Source organism: Ctenocephalides felis, unplaced genomic scaffold, assembly GCF_003426905.1.
Source record: "Ctenocephalides felis isolate EL2017-DRISC unplaced genomic scaffold, ASM342690v1 CF-g0.4_SCAFFOLD_01886, whole genome shotgun sequence".
Taxonomy (NCBI): domain Eukaryota; kingdom Metazoa; phylum Arthropoda; class Insecta; order Siphonaptera; family Pulicidae; genus Ctenocephalides; species Ctenocephalides felis.
In genome coordinates this window covers 14,099,340-14,114,112 of record NW_020538040.1, presented here as the reverse complement: position 1 = coordinate 14,114,112, position 14,773 = coordinate 14,099,340, and the positions used below count along the sequence as shown (strand labels likewise).

At 30.2% G+C, this 14,773-nt stretch overlaps 1 protein-coding gene across 1 annotated transcript; it reads right to left on the bottom strand.

Moving 5' to 3' along the window:
• Positions 1 to 10,263: 10,263 nt before the first annotated feature.
• Positions 10,264 to 13,681, bottom strand: LOC113377270 (C-type lectin lectoxin-Thr1-like). The gene is made up of 4 exons (XM_026617525.1): positions 13,551 to 13,681; positions 10,923 to 10,981; positions 10,714 to 10,819; positions 10,264 to 10,584 (listed from the first exon to the last, which is right to left on the bottom strand). Exons 1-4 carry the CDS (start codon positions 13,639 to 13,641, stop codon positions 10,346 to 10,348), a joined length of 495 nt encoding a protein of 164 aa, XP_026473310.1. The 5' UTR covers positions 13,642 to 13,681; the 3' UTR covers positions 10,264 to 10,345.
• Between the last annotated feature and the right edge of the window lie 1,092 nt (positions 13,682 to 14,773).

The following is a 14,773-nucleotide window of genomic DNA, read 5'->3' as shown; positions in this document are numbered from 1 at the left end:
CTTCTTAAAGCTTCTAATTTATTTTTAAATTCGATATTATTCTTAAGCGAGAGGAATAAATTTTATATTGCATTATTGTCATTAATTCTACATGTTGAATATATGTTTACAAAATAGATTCAGCAAAGAAGCAAAAAAAATATCATGATTTGTTTTAGTTAATCCAAATAAAATATATAGCATTTACCAGTAAACAGACATATTAGTTGAAAATATATACTATATTTTACGTATAAAAAATTAATGCCAGTATAAAGTTTTATATTTTATTATCAAATAAACCGAGAAATATTTCAATTAACAAATAATATTAAAATAGCCAAGTTATTTTTGACGTTATGAATTAAATCAATTGTTTTTTCACTTGTGCATCCATCATATAGCCATGGACGTTGTGAAAAACAAAATCACCTGAATTTTGTAAATTCAAAATTCCCAGTAGCAATATAAAAAAATAGATATTGCCCTAATACACATCAGATAATTTTCAAGGATCAATATACACATAAACATCCGCAATTCGGCAATAGGAAATTTCAAAATTAATAGTATGAAGAAACTTGGCAAAACACTCAAATCAACGCTATGTAGCCGTAGCTCCCAGACCGATTTCTGGGACTCCGACGATTTCGGTGGAAATTTAAGCCCGAGCCAGAACAAAAAATGCACGAAATGCAAAAAGGATCAATACGTGAACCTATGCGCTGCTCATCAAGAAGAAATATCAGAGAGATCTAGAGAGAGGAAACACTGCTGTCGAGGTAAAGTCTGATTGAACTATTCTGAGAAAATCACGGGAATTAATTTTTTTTTTGGAAGAGTGGATCGTTTAATTTTTTTCATATTGATTTTGATTAAGAATCCATTTTATTGATATCTGACGCATCGTTCATGATCATTAGATAATAAATGTCAAACTAGAATTATATATTTTGACAATGAAGAAAACATAATGCGTTTATTTTGCAGGATTTTACAGAATTAAATATCTGTAGCGTTCAAAATTGATCATTATAAGAATCGTTTTGTGATATTTTATTACTTACAACGCGATTTATTATTTCGTTCAAAATAAAAAAATCCAATACTTTTCAAATTTCCAGATAAAACACGAACTCCAATTTATCACACTCTATGTCACAATCATGTCGGTGCCGAGCATGTACTTCACATGAATCCGAATCCCTTAATGTACGAACAGATGATTGGGGTTGCAAATTGGCCTCAGCCAGAGCGACTTTTAAATGCAACAAATCCAACGAATCTTCCAAATGCTTCTTCTCAGTTCTGTGGTACGCCAATAACGCCTCCTCCAGTGACTTGCCCACCACCGCAACAAAATTTTAATCCAGAAGCAAGTTTTGTGAACACTTATGGTAACCCAATGGCACAAGAGTGTGGCAAAATAACTTTTTGTAAGTATTCGTCGACTACTCGTTGCACCCCTGGACTAGTCTTCGGAGATAATACAAGAGTGAACATGGGTCCATCAAATCCTTTGAATGGAATTAACATGCAAAAAAACAATATCAAATGTAAGATGTGTTGCCCACATTTTACTGATGGCTTTAGTAGTACTAGCTCATCGGATACTGAGGAAGTTGTAAAGTCACGGGAATGCTTGTGTTGTAGTGGATGCAGATCGAGACGTAAAAAAGTTGCACCTAAAGTCCTGAATGAAGCGTGTACAGCGCCACCAAAAAAAATGGAACATAAGATAATTAAAAGTCGAAGGAGCAAAAGCCCGCAAGTTGTTCCCTTGACCGGGAGAGAAGACCAGGAGAGCTTCCAGTGTATCCCGGTAAAGAATAAGCTGTTACAATGTAATTTAGCAAAATTAGGACATGCCTCCTTATTAAAAAAAGAGAAAAAAATGTGTACTGAACCAATTGTTACACCATGTTCATCTATAATACAGCAAGTGAAAGCCAGAAAGCCACAATACCAGATGAATTTAAAAGGCAAAAAAGATTGCGGGACGATTCCTAGAGAAGCCAGTATCGGGATAACATGTCGTCCAAGTGATGTGGAAAAAGTTCCTTTAATTTGTACACCACCACCGTCAGCTTTTCGTCAAAATGCTGGGAGTGAATCAGTTTCCACAATCATAATGAATTCATGCTTTGAAGATAAATTTGTGGATAAAGCATCTGGGATAAACGATTCAAGTGTGATTAATAAATCAGGTAAAAAGACTGAAGGTTCCGTGAGAACATTGACTATGGTAATTGATCCTTTACCCGCAACTTCAACGCCATCCCAAGAATCATTAGTTGAACAATACAAAAAATTAATGGAAAGGGCTATACTGCATATGGCCATCAGATAGAAGTAATATTTTTGGCAAGCCGATCATAAAATAAAATTCTTGCGTACTGGGCCAAACTGTGTTTGAATCTGATTTTATGAATATTATACATTAGGTAGATTCGTTAGTAAGACTCACGCAATACATATATGTATAATATATATAATATATATATATATATATATATATATATATATATATATATATCACACGTGATATAACAAAATGACACCAAACTTAAGCTTTAAAAAATTATAACTTTAACAAAAATAAATAAATACAAATCAAAAATATATAAGTTCATTGATCAAACCAAATCAAATCAAATTAAACTTTTGATTTTTTTATTTTTCACCGTGTAGCATATGCCACAATCGCAATTGTATGAAAAACTGTCAAAATTTCGATCATTCTTTAATCATTTTATTGATTTAGTCCAAAAGAGTCTGAAAAGACGAAAAATTGTTGAACAAATTTATTGTTTATAATTTTTACCTATTTTATTTTTTATACATGATATCAAACAAAACTTACGTATTTTTAACTTCCCGAAGGGGAAGTTTGTTTTCATAAAAAAATCCGATTCGCTAATTTTATATTTTCTCGACGTTTCAAGCTATTCTGAATCGAATGAGACCAAATTTGGAAAAAATATATGTGTGTGTATGTGTGTGCGTGTATGTGAACAGATTTTTTGCCGTAAATTGACATTTTCTCAAAAAACGGCTGGACCGATTTCAAAAATTTAAAAGCTATTTGATGTATCTCGATGAGGATTATCGTTGCTCAGTTTTGTGCGACTATCGGCCGAGCCGTTTCTTTGGAATTTGGTAAAAAGTGTTAAACTTTTCGTTCACATTTAAGCTCATACTACCGAATCGATTTTAAAAAATCAAAAACTGTTCGAAACATATTAGTTGGGTGCTTAATTTTAGGTGAAAATCTACCGAGCCGTTTTCTTGTAATTAACTGTTGAAAAAAAATTAAGCCGATTTTTATGGAACTTTTTTTGGCGATATATATCATGGTCTTATAAAACTTACTAAAATATTACGGCCTTACGACAAGTAGTTTAATTTTAAAAATTCATCAAAGTTTGAGAAAATTAGTAGTTTGTTTGACATTTGTTAAAATTAAAATTAGACGATTTACTTGGTATAACGATAGAGTACTTGGTCTTAATGAACATACTAAACCATTAAAGTCCTATGGAAACTGGTTCAATTATAAAAATGGTTGATTTTTAAAAATTTGCTATTAGAAAATACTCCGAGTAAACGTGTTCATTCGTTTTCAATTATGTGTAATAAACGCATTCGGAATACTTCTAATCACTCATAAATTAAATTATTTTTTATTGATTAAGTCGATTATTTACATATATCGGGAAGTTCATGTAACTTGCCTCAAGGCTAAATACCAAACCATCTAGTTTTTTAATGATATCAGGTGAAATGTTTGTACGAATCTGATGAATTTGGTGATTGTAACACGATTGCATTAGTAAATTTACACACATAAGTAAAAAAATATTCAGTGATTATTTGTTCCCTTTCGATACAGCAAATATTTGGTATTTACTTTTCCATCCCCTTTAATAAAAATTTAGATTCTTTACTGTTGACGAAAAAATAAAATATTAAGATGACCATGATTTCGGTATTTAGTAGACCGATTTTGTCTTCAAAGCACATTTATCGGAAAAATTTGCCCTATATGAAAAAAAGAATTTGATGTTGGTGTCATTGTATATTACAAGGCTGCATAGGGCAGAATATATAATTCATGAAGTAACAACATTACATAAATGCACATTGATTAAAAATCAGCAAACAAGTTCAATTAAGGGTTCAATTAGTTGTCGACAATTAGCTGATTGTGGTTTGTGTTTTTCTCTCGTGTACAAAAAACACATGCTAGTAGAGAAGGATCATTAAAAACCTTCATTAGGGACCAGGGTTTTAAATTATTTCTTCAACTCGGGTATCTATGAAGATAACATTGTTGTACACATTATTTTATATTATGCAACTCGATTGTGGCAGTATATCTATAGTATCTATAGCACCTGTAACTAATTACTAATCAAATCAGAGTGGACAATATCAGCAGTCTGCTTTTTTGCTAGATTAAATACCTTAGATTTCTTAAATCCAAAATGCATAGTGACCAAGTCAACCCCTAGTAAGTGCATAACAGTAACTTGTGTGATAGTTTAGGCTACTAGAGTGAAATAATATCTTTATGGTCAAGGAAAAAATTAGAAATTTCTACTAAATAAAAGACTCAGATACAGTTCAACTAGTACGGAATCCCTTTTTTCTTTCTCAATTGGTGTATTTATAATCGGTATCTTAATTCAATAACGTTGAAAGTATTGCAATGAATGTAACTAAATATGCTGTTCCAGATTGGAATAGAAATTTTTTATTATGCATTTTATTTGAACATGACAAAATTGTTGTTTTAGTTATTCAACTTCCCGTAGGGTAAGTTATAGTAATCGCAAAAAAATCAAAAATGAAAATTTTTATGTTTCTTTACGTTTTAAAGGTTTCTGAACATTTTGGCATACCGTAGAAAAAAATGATGCATGTGTGTGTTGTGTATGTTTAAATAATTTGAAAAAAATTTTTTGTGTATTGATTAAACGAAGAACTGTTAAAATTTTTAGAAAGGCAAGTCCAGGGGTTATAGACTTTCAATAAAGTAATTTTCAAAAATGCCATTTGATGGTAGAAAATGATTATATGCACAACAAATTATCAGAATTTTATAGAGATTTTAATAATGTGCACACATTTTGTGTATTTTTTTTTTGGGGTTACGTATCAAGAATTTTAATTTTGAAGATCATTTATATAGTTGTCCTCGACATCTTCGACGGTATAGAATAACCGATTTGTATGATTGAAGAAACATACGGTTCGTACTCGATCGCGAGGCGTTTTTGCAAAAGGGACTTTTTGAAGGTATGATTGAATGGAGCGCAAAGGGTGTAAAATGGTTATGCAGTTTTTGAGAGAACGGATCATCCGATTAGATTAATTCAAATAACATTTTGCGTAGACGGTGTGCATAATATGCTTTTACAAAAAATTAGTAATTTTGAAAATTTTCAAAAAAATAATTCAAATTTTCAAAATTTTTTACAGTATGTATTTATAATGAATAATCGATTTGAAACTATTTAAAACAATTATTGATTATTTTTATTCCTTGAATTTTTAAATACGCAACGGGAAGTTGCAGCAATTTGCCTTAAGGCACGATGCCATGCACCCCACTATAGTTTATTTATTTGCACGTTAATATTTGTAAATCAATCAATCTACATTTATTCTGATGAATGAAGCCATTGCATATTATTTTGTGTCACACAAATAAATAACCATAACTAAGCTGTGTAAAATCACCTGTGGAGATGTTATGTACATAGTCAGGGCCGGTCCTGCCTTGCATGCGATGCATGCAAAAAATGCGGGCGCACGCCTTAGGGGGCGCCAAAACGAGTTTCGGAAATTAAATTTATAATATAATATTTATATTTTTTATATAAAACCTAGAATTATTTGTATAAAATCTAGAATACTTAATGATTTATAATAAACGATCTAACTTAACTAGGGATACGGAGACACAAAAAGCATATTTATTTTGCAATGTGATATCAGTAGAAACAATTAATCGATTAATAACTCTGCAAATTAGTAAATAACAGCCCTGTTTATTGCTCAATCTACTAATTCAATTTTTTCTTTGAAGTCACGGTGGAATCAAAAAAGATAATATCTAGTGTTCAATCCCATAAGCGCAAACCTGCGAAAGATTAAATTAATTACTGGGCATTATTGACGAATAATTGCGAGCTGATTTAGTTGAAACGGAACTTATTAAAAAATATAAAAAAATTATAATCGGGAAAATAAAAAACGGGGAGTCAGTGCTTAAAAAATGGCATGTTTATTCCGTGAAATTGAATTGTAACTTTTGCTTTTGTTGCAAATGTTTCGCATCTGATGAATTTTGAAAGACATGGGTGGTGAGGGTTATGGAAATGGAACATATATGAAAAATGGAAGCAAAATTTACTTTGGAACGAAATTCTTAAGGCCTTTTTTCATACTATAAATTTAATAATTATTAACTATGCAGAAATAATACATATCAAATATAATAAGATTTTTTCTCAATATAGTTCAAGGAATGTGTAATTTCATTGCATTTTTTACTGATTTTTGGACAATACTTCTAAAACGCGTTAAAAATTTAACTTTAAAACAACAAACTGATACTCTGAATATGACGAAAAAGCAAAGATGAATATAATTAGGCTCTTACAATATCAATAAGGTGAAGTTTACGACGCAATTTTGGATATTGTAAATGATGAAAAATTAATTAAAATTAAAATTTAAAAAATCCATCATGAAATACGAGTGTTATCATTGAAAATGAAAAGCTAGTTTTTTAGCTCTCTTGGCATGATTTGCTCAATACAATAAATCGCATAATAAATAAGTAAAATGTTTTAGAAGGAAAATATTAATATTGCACATACGTTAGAAATAATTGAAAATTCAAAAACATTTGATTATAATCAACACGCGAATCGCCACGATTTTCTAAATAAATTTATAATCTATATATTTTATACGCTTTTAGATTATATCTAATTCATTGGGTACTAAATGCAGAATAATTAAAAATTAATTTTCAAAAAATATGTAAGTATTTATATAATTTTAATGATAAACTGTTAAAGCAGTTAAAACTAATAGGGGGAGGGGGCGCAAGAAACAAAGTTGCATGCGGGCGCTAAGGGCCCCAGGACCGGCCCTGTATATAGTCATAGTTAGAAATGTTTTAATGAAGTAATTGTGATTAGACTTAAGTATATTGTAAATGACTAATGGACTCATATACAAAGTCAATAAAATAAAAATAGAAGAAGAAAAAACTAAACAAAAATGCGATTTAGTGTTGAGCTGTATTAGTTTCATCTTTGAGTGAAATATCTCATTCAGCATTCCAACTTAAAACCAACTATCGAAATATGTTCAAAAAATTATTGCCTGAATATAGAAACATGTTTATTTGCCATTTTTTATAAAAAAATTCATCTGTCCCTTTTTACTTCATAGCAATTACACCCAATGTCTAATTTTGATTTATTAGTGATTTTCCGAACTAAAAGCTACCTTATTCATTACTCAATGCAAATTCAAATTTCAAGGCCAAATTGAAATTCAATTTTTACAAAGATAATATTTAAATATTTATCAGTAAAGTTGGAATAATTATTAATTTAATTTATCTCTTGTAGATTTTTTTTTTTGAACATAATATACTTTTTTAGTTACTATTATCTTATTTTTTACATCTTTGCTAGCGTAAAAGTTTACTTGTTTTTTTTTTACCCTAATCGCATGTAGTTTTTTATAGAGCTAGTATAAAAAATCTTTTGCATCTAAGATTAAAATATCAATAATATAAATTAAAGTGGATCTTTTTACTCGGTTAAATTTAGGTTCCGCCCTACCCTATATTTATATTAATCTTCATATTTATATTTAACTTCCCGAAGGAGAAGTTTATGTTTTCATCAAAAAATCCGATTCGCTAATTTTATGTTTTCTCGACGTTTCAAGCCATTCTGAATCGAATGAAACCAAATTTGGAAAAAGTGTGTGTGTGTGTGTGTGTGTGTGTGTGTGTGTGTGTGTGTGTGTGCGTGTGCACCAACAGATTTTTTGCCGTAAATCGCCGTTTTCTCAAAAACGGCTGGACCGATTTCAAAAATTTAAAAGCCATTCGATGTATCTCGATGAGGACTATTGTTTGTCAGTTTTGTGCGACGATCTGCCAAGCCGTTTCTTCGTAAATAGCAGAAAAGTGAAAACTCTTTCGTCCACGTTTTAGCCCGCAGTTATGAATCGATTTTAAAAATTCAAAAACCGTTCGAAAGATATTGGTTGGGAATCGTGCTGATTAGTTTTTGGTAGAGATCGGCCGGGCCGTTTTCTTGTAATAAAGTTTTCAAAAAAAAAATTTTGGCGATTTTTATGATTATTTTTTTGGCGATAGATACCATAGTCTTCTAGATCATACTAAAATATTACGGCCCTACGACAACTGGTTCAGCTTTGAAAATTCGTCAAAGTTTGCAAAAATCAGTATGATCTTTTTGGCATTTGTCAAAATTAGACTTTTGATCGACGTTTTCTCAAAAACGCCTGAACCGATTTTAGAAATTTAATAGCCATTTGATGTATTTCGGTGAGGACTATCGTTTGTCAGTTTTGTGCAACGATCTGCCAAGCCGTTTCTTTGTAATTTGAAAAAAACTTTTCGTCCACATTTAAGCTCATCCTACCGAACGATTTTAAAAAATCAAAAACTGTTCGAAAGATATTAGTTGGGAATGATGCTGATTAATTTTAGGTGAAAATCTACCGACCCGTTTTCTTGTAATTAACTGTTGAAAAAAAGTGTTAAATTTTCGTCCACATTTAAGCTCATCCTACCGAACCGATTTTGAAAAATCAAAAACTGTTCGAAAGATATCATTTGGGAATGATGCTGATTAATTTTAGGTGAAAATCTACCGAGCCGTTTTCTTGTAATTAAATGTTGAAAAAAAGTGTTAAATTTTCGTCCACATTTAAGCTCATCCTACCGAACCGATTTTAAAAAATCAAAAACTGTTCGAAAGATATCATTTGGGAATGATGCTGATTAATTTTAGGTAAAAATCTACCGAGCCGTTTTCTTGTAATTAACTGTTGAAAAAAAGTGTTAAATTTTCGTCCACATTTAAGCTCATCCTACCGAACCGATTTTGAAAAATCAAAAACTGTTCGAAAGATATCATTTGGGAATGATGCTGATTAATTTTAGGTGAAAATCTACCGAGCCGTTTTCTTGTAATTAAATGTTGAAAAAAAGTGTTAAATTTTCGTCCACATTTAAGCTCATCCTACCGAACCGATTTTAAAAAATCAAAAACTGTTCGAAAGATATCATTTGGGAATGATGCTGATTAATTTTAGGTAAAAATCTACCGAGCCGTTTTCTTGTAATTAAATGTTGAAAAAAAGTGTTAAATTTTCGTCCACATTTAAGCTCATCCTACCGAACCGATTTTGAAAAATCAAAAACTGTTCGAAAGATATCATTTGGGAATGATGCTGATTAATTTTAGGTGAAAATCTACCGAGCCGTTTTCTTGTAATTAACTGTTAAAAAAAATTTAAGCCGTTTTTCATGGAATTTTTTTTTGGCGATATACATCATGTTCTTATAGAACTTACTGTAATATTACGGCCTTACGACAAGTAGTTTAATTTTAAAAATTCGTCAAACTTTGCTAAAAGTATTATCGTTTTTTTATAAAGTAGGATTGATGAAGTATATTATTTACACATTTTTTTGATCAAGTCGATTATTTACACATATCGGGAAGTTCATGTAATTTGCCTCAAGGCTAAATACCAAACCAACTAGTTAGTTTTTAATTCCGCAGTATCTATATATATGCAATATAATTAATAGTATGCTCAAAAATTTCAAAGGGTGCTAGAGGTTCAACCTGTAATAAAAACTAAATAAACCCGCAATAAAAATTAAACTTATTCAAAAATCTGAATCGATTTTCAGTGAAAACGTGCACAAAAAGACGATAATTGACTAGTTAACGATCAGGTTAAAAGTGATTAATAAAATTGGATGGTGTTCAGAAAAATGAAAATTGAGGGCAGTATCTATGTATTTTTCAAACACGCATTTTAAAAAAATTAAGAAAAATTGTCCGATACATTATTAAATAAGTGTTTGAGCTTTTGCTTTCAAAAAATTTTTCAAAAAATTTCAATTGAAATTTAGTCAAAAACATTCAATTACTACAATAATTCTTATGACATAGAAATTTGAATAGAATATAATAAAAAGACAAATAAGCTTAATAGATGCATCATATATTTTTATACTAAATATATTTTGAAAATAATTTTATGATAAGTAGGCGAAATAATCTTTTCAATTAGGTTTCTCGCAAATAAAGTGTCTTCCCTTTAAGCAGGACACATCATTCCATCCCTCGATTTTTGAATTGAATAGTGCTTCGACACAATTTTCTTCTTCATTATAATTATCTGGTTGACCAGGAGCCCACTTTTGAAAACTCATTTCCTTAGCGTCGCAAAGATGCCATTGAAACGTGGAAATATTTAATATATTGTTACCAGCTATCCAAAATTGAGCTTGCTTCGAGTAGGCTGTAGAATATTTTACATAATAATTAATCGGTATTTGAAATAATTTTATATAGAGGTGAGGTATATAGAGAAGCGAAAAATCAGTGACAGTTTCATTTTAAATGCGTGTTTAGTTAAATATCAACTTACTCTCACGAGCAAATTCCCTTAAATCATGGTACTGCTGTACATTCTCAATTGCTGCCAATTTGCCTCCAACTACGTTCTCACAAAATGATTTTGCATAGAACCAATTCTAAGGGCAACAAGAACATATCAGATATTAATTAGAATTTAGAAAAAACTTGTAAATTTATATAAATTTTGATCTCTATAGTTTACTTTATAAATATTCATACCTTGTTGCCATGGACGATAATAAATTTTTTTTCTCCGCTGTTAACAATGTAGTCCGATACTAAAAGGAAAAAAATTGATTAATGGAATGGAAATAAAACTAGTGGTGTATGGCATCGTGCCTTAAGGCAAATTGCTGTAACTTTCCGTACCGTAATGAAATATTTGAGGAAGGTTAGTTATTTATTTGAAGTATATAAGTGAGCTTTAGAACTTTAGCAAATTATTTTCGATATTAAAAACATTTTTTTTTTTTAAATAATTTTTTTTTTCCGAAAGCTACCGTTTCGTCAACACAAGCAGAAAGTTTCTTGATTCATTCAAATTAAATGCTAAGTTCTCTCAAAATCTGCCATATTATTTTGCACATTAAGCTCGGTTTCTCAGAAACGTCTGGAACTGCTTTTCCCCGTCATTACGAATTGTATGTTTTTTGGATCATTGAAATTGGATGCCCCGTTCTCTCTTTGAAAATCACCCTTTTGCTTTGTATCTCCGAAATGGCTGGATTTGCTTTCGCCAAAAACTAATAAGCACATCTCCCTACTAATAGGAATCGAATGTTTTTTAAACCATTCAAATCGGTTGATCCGTGCGCCCGAAAACGTGGACAAAAAATTGTATCCTTTTTTACGGAAAATTGTATTGCCATATTTTTTCTGAGGTATGCCAAAATGTTCAGAAACCTTCAAAACTTGAAAAAATGTAAAAATTTTCAATTTCGATTTTTGGACGCTTACAATAAATTACCCTATGGGAAAGTTAATAAATACTTATTGGAAAGAATTGTATATGGTAACACCATTACTTTTGTTTACACTAGGCAACACGGCTGCTGCAGTATTATTATCAGTAGCAGCAGTAACTAGCATTGAATATATAGATTTTGGGATTCTAACTGTTCAGGTCGATAGTACCTTTTATCAGTAAATCGATATCATTGTGATTTTCGTACTCCGCTACAATTATTCGGCAAATAAATTGAATTGAATTAAAACAGTGTTTAATTTATTAAAACAAGTTCTGCAAGACATACAGTCTACGAATTTCTGGGAAAATACTTCCACATATCTTCCAAAACAATCAGCTGTTTCTGAAATTTTTTGAATAACTAGTATGTTGTTTACCCCTGTTTTGACTTACGAATGATCGTCGTATATTGTTTATTTCGATAATAACACAATACGTTATTCTGTGTCATGTCAACGAGAATCTGGACTTTCCCACTTCTGACCACAAATATTTATCCCCTAATAAATGTATAGTGATTTGTAGCCTAGATTCTTCCCATGATGTTTATTAATAAATCCAACGATAAACATTTAATTTTTTGCAGCGATGCGCAACAACTATAATTTTAACTGCAAATGATTATATTACATATAAATGCGAATGAATATATTACAGCTTGATACCAGGTTGCACGCAACGCAGGATTTGAACTGAAAATCTGTAGATGCAGGACTAAGGCTGTGCCATTTTGACGCATGTACATGAAACTATAGGTAGGGTTTGTCGATTTTTAGGAAAAAATATGGAAAACGAAAACATTTCCCTTAGTAGAAAATACTCGAACAAATTTTCAATTTATGAATAACCTTTAAACAAATTTGAAAATGACAAAATGTGGTCAGTTGTACCAGATTGATGAAAACACCGTTGCCAAGTTGCTATAGACATCTTCGTTTCACTATTATAAAAATATTTACATCTTTATATGTAAAAAAATATGCATAAACAATTAGAATAATTAGAATAATTAATATTATTTAAGTTATTTCGTCCTGATCAATTATTTTATTGTTCTACTGAATTGCATAAAAAAATTACTAGCAATAATATAGAACAGTTAATTGGTTCAAAGAAATGCCCTCGACATTTTTGACTGTATGGAATAACTGATTTGTGTGATTAAAACAACATTCGGATTGTACTCGATCGCGAGGCGTTTTTGCAAAAGGCACGTTTCGAAATGAATGGAGCGCAAAGGGTGTAAAAATGTCCTGCAGTTTTTGAGAGAACGGATCATCCGGTTAGATTAATTCAAAAAACCTTTTGCTTGTGTAGACGGTGTGCAAAAAATGGTTTTACAAAAAATTTCATAATTTTGAAAATTAAAAAAGAAATCAAAATTTTCAAAAAAAATCTAAATTTTGAAAACTTCAAAAATATCTATATTTAAAAAAAATCGATTTCTTACAAAAATTTGAGAATATTTTGAAATTAAAAAAACGAATATTTTCAAAAATTTCTGAAACAATTTAAAAAAAATATGTTTAAAAAATTTTCAAAGATTTAAAACAATTTCAAATTTATCAAAAGTAAAATGATCAAATTTCTTGTAAACACACATAAGTTTGTGGAATATGCTGGTCGGATATAATCATTTTCAAAAAATTCAAAATTCTCAAGCAAAAAAAAAACAAATTTATATTGTATTTTTGTTTACGGATTTCAAATATGGTGTTATTAATTCTAAAAAAAAATGAATTTAATATGCTTAATTTAATTTTTTCTTATTTAATATTTTTTGAAAATGTTCCAATAATCAAAACTTGTATTAATTATTATTATACATATTTATACATTTGCAAATAAATTATTTAATTCGATTCAATATCGAGTTTTACCTCTTGCTAGATCCATGTCTGCATCCACGCTGAATCCTTCGCTGCTGCAAAGCAGCTTCGCAGCGACAACAAGGAACAACACAATCTTCATTTTGCTGCTGAAACTTTGCACGTCTCGGTAGAACTGCCGGTGAACTATAAAATCGTAAGCTTAAATAGCCGTTTAATTTTTTGTCTACAATTCATTAAACTACAATTATTCTTAGAATTATAAACGTGCTTTTCCTAATATTTTATCTATAAGTTAAATTCAATTCAATTAGATAAGAATGAAAAAAATCGTTAAAAAGTTCTTAAGATAAAGGTAATGTCATATTGTAATAATAAATATATTAGTTTTGAAATTCATGACCAATGTTATGACAAAGCCATGTTTCTCTGCAACTTGCATACATTATGCTACTGAATTATATTGAATACTGTCAAAATGTCATGTATTTGCTGTGCATTCAGGCGTTTTACACATAAACTGCAACGTTACGCGTATTTTATGAAGCTGGGTCAGAAAGACCCTGATATCTAAGATTGTTTTTTTGACATTTGTGCGGTTTAAGGTTAGATTTTCTACCTGACAACCTGAGAAAAACGCCTGAACACCCACGTGGCTTTTGACAATATTTGGAACGATTTTGTATTGAATGTCTTTAATAACGTAATCTTTCCATAACTGGCAAAATCTGTCCATCAATCATAGAATAATATGGATTTTTTCGTAAACTAGTTGTAAGAAACATTTTGTCCTAGAGCAAGTTGCACGAATTTCCCAAAAGTAATATTACAACAAATAACAAAGCAAAAAATCTTATACAAAATCTCAAGTAAATCTTTGCGATGATTAAAATTTTATCTTTTCTAAATAAAGGCTTGCAAGGCTCTCGAAGTGATGCTTCAACATTTGCTATCATTGCCCTTTTCTGCAGATTCATATTTTGGATTTTGAGGCTATTCATTATTACTCCCAAATATTTTACTTTATCGCCATGCAGCTCAACATGTCCTTTTTTGGAGCTGACACTGATGTGGATGGTAAGTTTTATTTTTTTATTTATTTTATATGTATTTATTTATCTTGCTAATAAATTAACTGTTTATGTATTCAGAAAACTTTGGTTATGGACTAGCACAAACAAGTCCTGGATTCTATCCTAATTTCTGTCGGCTAGATATAAATCAGCATGATATCCAAATTTCCACCGAGGATATATATCTAAAGTAAAAATCGC